The 10,760-nt window shown below is 43.4% G+C and overlaps 1 protein-coding gene across 14 annotated transcripts in view; it reads right to left on the bottom strand.

The window, feature by feature from the left end:
• The window catches only part of LOC308333327 (calcium/calmodulin-dependent protein kinase type II subunit gamma), a 69,935-nt gene extending 68,383 nt beyond the window's left edge, over nucleotides 1-1,552 (bottom strand). For all 14 annotated transcript variants that reach the window (XM_080789664.1, XM_080789663.1, XM_080789670.1 and 11 more), the window contains exon 1: nucleotides 1,238-1,552. In XM_080789664.1, coding sequence (XP_080645790.1) covers nucleotides 1,238-1,305 — 68 coding nt within the window. In that variant the 5' untranslated portion in view covers nucleotides 1,306-1,552. The remainder of the gene's footprint in view (nucleotides 1-1,237) is intronic.
• Between the last annotated feature and the right edge of the window lie 9,208 nt (nucleotides 1,553-10,760).

The following is a 10,760-nucleotide window of genomic DNA, read 5'->3' on the forward strand; positions in this document are numbered from 1 at the left end:
AAAAGCGATAATAAATGGCACGGCACGGCCTAAATATCCTTATCGATAGATCTTGTGGGTAACGTTACTCAACACGGTCACACCAAAATCATCTGCAGCTGCTTGGGAGAGCGAGAAACGGCCTAGCACAGACCAAAGCCTCTAGTAGTCTAAACCTACGCGCGCGTACGTACGTACGCACGCACGCGCACACACACACACACACACACGGTTGTGTCACACACGCATGAGGACAGTGTGTGGGAGCTACTGACAGGCTATACACGCGTCGCTTACACAATATTAGACAGGCTATTGCATCGTATTTACAACAACGTCATCTATACAATAAAGAGGTTGATTTAATCCTCTGTCTACAACTAAGATGGGAGCTCACTGTCTTAAAGGGGATTCGGGGAGGGGAGGAGGTGTTCGGTATTGCATACACACAGCATTTTTATAACAAATAAATAAATATTAATACAACTGGCATGAGCCAACGGTTTCCTTCGGGTTTTATTTATTTATTTATTATTAATGTTTTACTCTAAAGGGCCTGAAATACGTCCATAAAGTGTTCGAACGACAAAAGATTAAAGATAAAGATACGAAGTGTTCTTCTTGGGGGGTGGGAGTGTATGACAGCTTCGTCTAAGTGGTGGTACCACACCAGAGAGAGGCTAACATGAGGGGAGGAGGAGGAGGGCACGAAATGTCACAGAGGGGGCTTTTATATAGCTCCTCCAAAGAGGAGATAGAACCTATCCTGACAAATTACTAACATAAAAACAAAGCCATTCTTTATCAAACATAACAAACCAATTAGCCTGGTGAAGGTGGACATCATTCAATGCAGGGCGTTAACAGCCAGGCAAACATTCAACCCTCACCACCACACCACCGTTAGCTATACTACCCACACATAAGAAGGAGAGATAGCTTTTAGCCAGTTAGCTTTAGCTTACTTTATCAATGCATATCGACGGGGTTTTTTTAGCAGCCAGCTAGGCTAGTAAAGCTAGTAGCAAGCAACCCAAGCACAGCAGCGCTTTTCCTCCAAGCAACGTTTTTTACTGCGGGGAGAAGAGTCAAGAAGACAAGCCCACAAAAAACGACTAGGTGAAAGAAAATAACAGACCCTAGTGCAAGCTAACAGCGACGTGTTGTTAGCTTGTATTAAGGTCTTCTCTTTTTCGGATTCGGGGGGGCAAGTATAAGTGACACACACTCCCCCGTTTCGTTTTTTTTTACTGCTTACTTTCCGAGCTCCTCGTAGAGTTGGTATTCGTCGGTGAACCTGGTGGAAGTGACGATGGTCGTAGCCATGGTTGTTGGTGGTGGTGGTGCTGTCGGCGGTGACAGTAGGAGAAGCCGTGTCTGTCTCTCTGTGAGCCCCGGGGATAGAGGAGAAGAGAAGAGAAGGAGGGTGGTGGTATGGACAGCGGCTCTGGCTCTCTCCGTGCGGACGGGGGATCTATCCTATCCGGGGGAGGAGGAGGGTAAAGAGAGCCTACGCTGGTGGTGGAGAGAAGAACCAACACCACACCGACACTGACTGACTGGAGCACCTTTCTCTCTCTGACAGCAGAGGGTGGGAGGAGAGAGGGAGGGAGGGAGGGGAGAGAGGAGTGGGGGTGGGGGAGGAGGAGTCTACCACTAGATCCCATGGCCAAGAGGGATGGCCAAGTGCTGTGAATGGTTCAGTTGGTTGTCACGACAACTGTTGATTTGTGTGGGGGCGGTGTCAGGGTGCAACATTTAAAAATCACACCCGTGTGAAGGGAGGCCGGGGCGCTCTTATCATCGTACACCATGATGTAACATGTCGATTTGCTCAGATACATGGACGAAAATAGCCGTTTTTCTTTTCTGTTGTGCAAAAGTTAACAAAAAGCAGGTTCACTTTGCTGGCAAAACATTCTCTTGCCCATAGCAATAAGTTAACCACATTCATTATTCCACAATGTGTTGGCAATGGACTACAGTAGAAATGTTATTTTAGCATATAACCTTTGACTGCACTGCCTGTACTGTTAACAACCATGTTAACCTCTTAAACCCTAGGGGTTTAGGGGGAAAATCTGCAACATCGGAGTTGGAACCGGAGACCAATTGGGTCTCTATTGACCCGATGAGCGCTGTTCAGAGGTGGACAGCCGCTGCCCCCACCGGCGGGGGCAATGCAAGGGCTCAAGAGGTTTTTAATAAAGTATTCAATCAATCCATCCATCTATCGCCTGAATATTGGTACAGTATACATATTTATCCTATATTAAAATTGTCTTGAGGGAGGACCAGACCAGCCGGCAGGCTGCCCGGTGGCTGGACCTCTGCCCTCATGTCACCATGACTCAGCCATAAGGAGTTGCCATGCAGCTACGCCCAAATGGAGTATGTTGCTTCAGGGCACACAAATCAGTCAGCACCATATATGGGTACAAAAGGGGGAATGCCCATATATGGGAATATACTGATGACATCAGGGATCTCCATACACAATAGAGTAAGACACGACAGAGTTACGACAACTCCGTTCACTTCATGTGGCCAGTCCAATCGCGGCTCTTCGACATAGATATTGGCGAAGAGCATAGCGAAGAGTGACAATGTCCTGGACCGGAAGTTTACAGAATGCACTGGACTCAGGGCCAGGCAACAGCCCAGCTTTAATGATCTTAAATCCCTTTATTTTAGATCATTTTTTAGTAATAGTACAACATCAACATTACAGAGACTTTAGTTGTCACTGTACAATAATTTAAAACAGTTGTCATGGCACACATGCCTAAAATGTCTGATATTTGCACCGCCATTGTTGAAAACAATGTACAGTTTTCTGCCCCCTCAATGTCTTAACTCTGTCTTATACTCTATGGCTCTGGGGCATACAGGGATAGTCAAGGACTGACACAAAGAGAGATCTCCATGAGCATATCAGCATGTCCATTATATGGGCTAATGGGCATATACTGATGACATCAGTTCTCCATATATGGGCATAAAAGGGACAAGGACTGACACATACAGTAGACATCTCCATACATGGGCATAAAGTGCCATTGACTGACATACAGAGATCTCCTTATGGCATATCGATCAGATTGGCTGCGTGACGTATTATATGAGGGGCTGAGGGCCGTATTTTTGATTGATTGAATACAGTTTGCAAAGAAAGTATACTTTATAAAAGGATAACCCCAAAAAGCCTAAATGGCTTATTTCCATATGAGTCCTATATACTGTATATGCACAGTAGTAGGCCTAGTTTTTTGACACTCTCTCTCACACACACGCACACACACACACACACACACACACACACACAGTGCATCGTTGTTGCTCCATTGTTGTAAATAACATGCTGCTAGTGCTTATTGCTAGGGAGGCTTTTTCTTATGTCTGGAGCTCAGTATCGTCGTGTCCAGCTGTGCAGGCCACCGAAATAAGCTTCGGTGCTAGAGTGAAAGACGAAAAACGCTAAACAGCGTTGAATTTGTTAAATTGAAAAAAGGGTCTCGATATCACATGCATGCATACCTAAGTCTCTCCATTCAAGTGCAGGTTCTGCTCTCAGCAACCTGCACACTTCAACTGTAAACGCTGAGCGGCACTTTTGTTGTCTTTTCGATTTTCAAAGAATGTCTGTGAGATATATAGTTCCTTTACATAAGCAACAACGTAGATAAAGTTAGGCATATTACCTAGAATATGAATAAGAACAATATATTTAAAGACTAACGTTTGGCAAAATAGTAGGCTGCATGGAGTAAATGTATGACAGCTTTGTTGTCTTTCAAAAATGTTTCAGTAATTAATCAAATGTATATATTTCTGTAATTCTCAGCTGTTTCCCTGACTACCAGCAAACCAATCAGAGTGCAACCATTCCTTCTGCTTATGGGATCTAGACTAGTATACCACTGGAGACCATGGGCTGGAGGAGGCAGTGGTGTGTGCGACGTGCATGTGTGCGTGCACATGCATGCGCGTGTGTGGGTGCGTGAGAGAGAGAGAGAGAGAGAGAGAGAGAGAGAGAACAGAGGTTGAGGTGGTGGTGTTGATTCTTGTTATGGCTTAAAGACGAATAATTCCTTTGTTTGGAAAGTTATAGCACCCATGGGTCGTGGTCAGGGCAGACTGGAGCAGATGGTGATTCACTGGCCACCCATTTAAACTATATCTGCTATCTTCTTGTTCATTACTCACATGAGTGTTACAGAACAAATTTTAAGAAGTACAGGGCATGAACGTATCGTATAGCATTTACCTTCACTGGTTGTGATGCAGCCCGATGTGTCCAACCTCTCTGCCAGCACTCACTGCTACTGCAGTAGCAAGGCATAAACGCACTCACGCACACGCACACACACACACACACACACACACACACACACACACACACACACACACACACACAGCCCAAGGATCAATATTGATCAATGCAGGTCCGCTCTCAGACAGTAGGCAATTCTGACCCACTGATTTGCCCTGTTGTGTATGTGAAAGGGAGCAGGAGTGTGTGTGTGTGTGTGTGTGTGTGTGTGTGTGTGTGTGTGTGTGTGTGTGTGTGTGCGTGCGTGTGCGTGTGCAGGCACGTGCGTGTGAGAGACAGAGAGGGGGAGATGTAGAGCGAGGCAGTGGGAGAGGACGGGATGGGGGATAATGTAACTGCTGTATCAAATTTCCACCTATGTTTTCCACGGCGTGAAGGCCGGAGTTCAGTGGCGCTAAAAGATGATGTCACAGACATCCAGAGTGCTTTCGCTAAATCTTTAATGTGGCATTAGAGAGAGAGGCCATCAGAGTAGAGGGGCATGGGGGAAGGGAGCTGTGTGTGTGGTGCACGCATGCGTGCGTGCGTGCGTGCGTGTGTGCGTGCGTGCATGTGTGTGTGTGTGTGTGTGTGTGTGTCACTGCCAGCTCAGCATTCTTTGCCTCAGTCATGGAGAGGTAAAGAGGTAGACATAGAGAGAGGAAGGCGAGAGAGAAGAGAGAAGAGAGAAGACAGACAGACAGACAGACAGCAGGGGCATTTCTAGGATCAGATCGTTAGGGGGGCTCAGCCCCTAAGCCACTGGATAACAATTAATAGTACATTACATAATTAGTTTTAATAGTACAATACAATATGCATACAGTATACTTCCAGACCGGAGCTCCTGCTGCCCCATTAAGGAGAGTTTGAAAAGGAAAGTGTTTTAAAACAAAACTGCACTGATGGGAGATGTGTATGGATGGATAATATATTATGAACTGATCCATTCCAGACACAAGGAGAGAAAATGAAAGGGGCTTTTTTTATAATGAATATCAACAGGAAAGCAGTCAAAGTAATGATGGGAAATATATTTAAGGAGGACAGGACTGCTGACCATGCCTGAAATGATATAAGGTTACACAATCCAGACAGAAAGCAATATGGCTTTCTTCGGACAAGGCCAACTGTGGTCAGTCAGAATGAAAATGAAAGTATAACCTTTCCCAATGAGCTTCAAAGTTCAAACCCAAAACCTGCAGCCATACTGTCTCAATAAGGTGCTTGAGTGCCCCTAAAAATGATGTAATGCCCGAAATGAACTGAACCCGGGTCTCCCAGGTAGAAAGAGCCAACATCTAAGTGTGAGTGAGTAAAGGAAAGCACGCAGCTCAACATCTTAACCACTTAAGCCCTAATTTAAAAAATCTAATGACGTGGACCTCAGCATCCATGTGGGAACACTGTGGCTCTGACGTGGACCTCAGACTTTGTGTGTCCATGCCTGTGACGTCAAACGTCTGCTGTGTGTGATGGTCAGATTGATGAGCAATGTTCGGACACTTATGCAGCGTTCACACAGATGAACAGATGGCAGATGCAAAGATACAAAGATTCACAGCACATTTGTCACTTTGTATCTTTGTATCTGAAGTTGAAGCCTGCAGTTCAACATATTTGTGGCTTTGTATCTTTGTATCTTTTGTAGCAGCTACAAACGTCAGATTTGCTTGATAAATTGAGGTTACTGAAGTAACCCAGAGATTCCTTCCACAGGGCTGGGCAATAATACTGTATGATACCGTGACGTGAGATCGTCTGGTATATTACATATTAGGTACTTTACATATCGTACTATTGTGATATGGATAAAAGTGTTGTCTTTCCCAGTTATAATCACTTTGGTAGAAAGAGAACAAATAGAGAGCAGATATACAGTAGGCTACAAGCTTACAATGCCTTGTATTGCCTTTGAAGAACACAAGACATGAACACATGTCTTTTATTTGTCTTTAAATTTATATTGAGATATTCGATTTTAGTCATTTCAGAAGTGTTGGGTGCCTATTGCACAGATTAGCTAGGAACCATTTTAGGTGGTTTGTGCATCTAGTAAGGATGCAGGTGGTTCGGGCATCTAGTAAGGATGCTTCCCTAGGGAGGTCCTCGTTGCACGTCCCACTGGAAGGAGACCCCCGGGCAGACCATGGACCAGATGGGGGTATTATCCAAACTGGCCATGGAACACCTCGGGATCCCCCATGATGAAGTTAATAATGTTGCAGGGAATTATGGAGCTCTCTGCTGGAGCTGTTGCCCCTGCAACCCGACTCCGGATAAGTGGTTATGGATGGATGGATGGATGGTTGGTTGGTTGGATGGATGGATGGATGGCTACTTGGCTAGGCCCAGCCGACATGCTTTGCAACAGGGAAGCTGATGTGAAGGGCCTGGCATCTGATGTCCATGTTGAATGGCAGCTTCTGTGCCATTTGGCAGCCTATCTCTTCAAAACAAACCCTCCCTGTTTGCTTTGCACCATGTTCAACAAGTAGCTGTTTGCCCTGTGAACAGAGAGCACAGTGACACGGTAAAGCATCTCAATATGTCGCACACACGCACATGCACTCGCACACGCACACGAGAGAGAGAGTGCATAGGAATGTGATCTGATCCAATCTGATGTATAGCTAATTAATACATGGTAGCTTCGGGTGGAGATGCCATTAGGCCAGATGGTAATAATATTATGTTGTGCATGGACATACTGTATAGCCTAGAAACACACACACATCCATTTCACTCTTCTTCTGTGCACCCTGGCCTGAGCACACACAGCTGAAAGTGTTCCACGCCACGGTCTCTGGCGTCCTCCACCTCGCTCCCTAGCTCTCGCTTTCCATCCATGGTTTTCCTCCTCCTCCCGCGTACCGTCTTCAAGTGGGTATTAAGCATAGCCTCGCTGTCAGCCAGAAACCTCTTATCTCCATGATTTAACTTTTAGCTTTTTTTTTGGGGGGGGGGGGGAATTAATGCCCTATACTTGATCATACTACAGCGTCACACAAAAGTATATAAGACAATACTATATAGGCTACTTACTGTATACTATCCAGGAACATAATGGAAATAAGCCCTGAGGGTTATTTGTGTTATCTTTTTATAATCGTACCACCTACTATTTGCAAACCGTTAATAAAGCATTGAACCAAAAAATCTAAACTAAGTGGCAGATCTGCAAGGTCAAAGCGCTGCGCAAAGCGATGCATTCTGAGCTTGTAGATCTCATACTTTTTTGCTATTTTTTAATTTAAATCCTGGAAAGTAACAGTTTTTAGACATATGAGGTTTCCACACGGCAGTGTGTGTGGTAGGGGTGAGATAACAGAGGCTGAGGAGTTCACCGTTACATAAGCAGTGTGGAGGCTGAGGAAGAGGAGCAGAGGCAGCAGGGTGAAGCACGTAGGAAAGGCAGGCCAGGGGAGAGAATGGTGGAAGATGTACTCAGATTTATTTATTTAGATTTACTTATAAGGGCCCGTATTCAAATTTTGACTTGAGTAAAGGGACAAAAGCATTGGCACCGAAAGTAAATGTACACATATTATGTCCCATCTCGCAAGTTTGCAAATGCATAAAATGTATCTCTTTGAAATTAGCTGTTCTATACGAGCTTGTGAGCTTGCAGATCGGCAATTTCCCCAAATAGCCAAAGTATGATTCTCACACACACACACACACACACACACACACACACACACACACACACACACACACACACACACACACACACACACACACACACACACACACACACACACACACACACACACTAATTTACGCCCACATACGGACATAGACACAACTTCTCTCCAGCAGGCGGATATTGCAGAGCTGGGTGAATGATAATATTTAGAACCATATTTGCATGCCACCCCGATGCTGTAAAGTCCACACGTTATCCTATTTCAACGTGGCTTGAAAAATGATTCAAGATGATTTGAAATAATATTTAACTTGATTTCCAATCCTTTTCAAAGACACTTGAACACTTGGTTTGATAACGTTCAATCAGGATTTGGCACTCATACAAGGTAATAGAAATGACATTCGACTGAACTAATACCGGTGCTGCTTCTGACACTGAGGGCCATACAACTCTATTACAAAGATTAGCGGAAAGAAAGCGTCTGAGACTGTCTTGTAAGGGGTTTAAATCGTGACAGAAAGTACTTTGTCTCCATTGGAAACTGTGTGTGTCTGAGCAGATGGCCATGACCTGCAGTTTAGGGTTCCATTTGAGACTTCTCTCTTTCAATCTCTGAATGCTTCCTTTAGGCCAGATGATAGCGTTCTACCATACGTTTGCAGATGATGCACAAATCTACATATCACACCAGGTAACAATGCAAAGCATCAAACAAAACAACAACTGGATGCGACAATATTTTCTCCAACTAAATTGACAATAATAATAATTGTCTCTGGAGCACAGAAATAAATAATGTTGTCTCTCAACTTGACTCCCTCTCATAACTTAAGAGTCAACCTGGAAAATCTTAGCATTATCTGAATAATAACAAGTAATACTTACTTCAAAAAATATTGCAAGTGTCAGATGAATAATGTACCCACACCTTTATTTCCAGTAGAATGGATTACTGCAATGGACTGTTCTAAAATCCTGACACTTTCAAAATTTCGCTATCACTCTGGGCCCAAGTACATCTCTGACATACTTATGCCATATATACAGTATGCAGAATCTTTCAATACTTTGTACTTCAACTCCACTACATCTACTACAATTACTACAATTATTTGAAAATGTTAGTTTCAAGCTACTTTGATATTTAGATTATCACTACAAAACATGCATTAACATTAATTAAAATAAAACAATAAAAATCTAAGAAATTCCATAAATTAGAAAACAAATGTTTAAGAAGTAATGAACATGAGCCAATCTACAAGCACACAACGCGGTGCAAAGTGACGCACGCGTTGTGTGCTTGTATGTAGATCTCATATTTCACTAGTTTGGGAAAAAATTCTCTTTTGGGTCACAGGCAAAAAGGTTTGGGAACCAGTGTTCAAGGAGACCATTATATGATATCTGGGACTGGCCTATACTATTAATGTCCAAAGTATAGGCCGAGTTAGAATACATATTTTGACAGTGAGGCGTTTTGTTATCATGGTCCACACCCACAGACCTAATAACCTCCCAGACGATATTAGACAAGCCCTGAGCTCTGACCATAGTTTGGGTCAAAGCTAAAATCGTTCCTATTTTACACTGTGCGTCTCTTTTGCTTTTTAAGCCTTCTATTACATTTTTAGACATTTAAATGTAATTGTGCATCTAAAAGTGGGAGCATATGCTGTGTTCTTTTATTAGATCACACATGGATGTGTGTGTGTGTGTGTGTGTGTGTGTGTGTGTGTGTGTGTGTGTGTGTGTGTGTGTGTGCGTGCGTGTGTTAGTAATCTCACAATCTATTAACTAGGCTGATCAGGGTCACATTGCTTGTGCACACTGACAGCAGGACCTCAATTCCTGAATGTTTTAATAGATTTTTAACTCTTGAGAGTGTAAAATGAAACCAAATGTAGGCTACTGTACATCCCTTAAGGGATGTATAGTAGCCTACATTTGATTAAACTGAGGTTCATTTGGTTTCATTTTACACTCTCAAGAGTTAAATAATTGTTACAATTATTTAAAAAATCTTGTAAATGTTTCACAAGAAGTCTACACAATTAGAGAATGCAGAATATTCTTTATTTTGATCGTTTGCCTGTTTGCCTATCCCAGTTTTGGGCAGGTTTCTACCCAACAGATGTAATGTAAAGATGATTATCCTGTGTTGTCAGTAAGGACTGTCAGTTGGATAAATAGGGGGCTATGCCATCTGTATATATCTGTTACATCATCACAATTGACAGAGGGACCAACAGCTGGTTAAGGAGCTTGAATGACAACAAGGAACAGTCGTCTACGGCTACTGTTGAGATTTCTTTCATCTTGGCAATAAACTAAACTCATAATTGTGCGTGTGAGTGGTGTGAGTGAGAGTGAGAGAGTGTGTGTGTGTGTGTGTGTGTGTGTGTGTGTGTGTGTGTGTGTGTGTGTGTGAGTGTGTGTGAGTGTGAGTGAGAGTGAGAGTGTGTGTGTGAGTGTGAGCGTGTGTGAGTGTGAGTGAGAGTGAGAGTGTGAGCATGTGTGGTAATTTAATTTTGATCATGATAATTATTGTGCATTGGACATGCATTGGACATGCATTGGACATAATAACCAGTAGGACACATATCACACACACTGTGGGTGTGTGAGGCAAATAAACCAAACAAACATAAATCCCACAGTAAAAAATGAATCCACCCTGCTTGAAGTCCCTCAAATGTGAATAGATGTGGATTGCCAGTTGCCACTATACATGCACATACCACATACCGTACATACTAAATTGGAAGGCGGCATGCTTTTATTACCCTGTACCTACTGATGTTTCCCAGGCCTATA

The sequence above is a fragment of the Protomyctophum bolini genome (genome assembly GCF_963924005.1).
Source record: "Protomyctophum bolini genome assembly, chromosome: 18".
NCBI lineage: Eukaryota > Metazoa > Chordata > Actinopteri > Myctophiformes > Myctophidae > Protomyctophum > Protomyctophum bolini.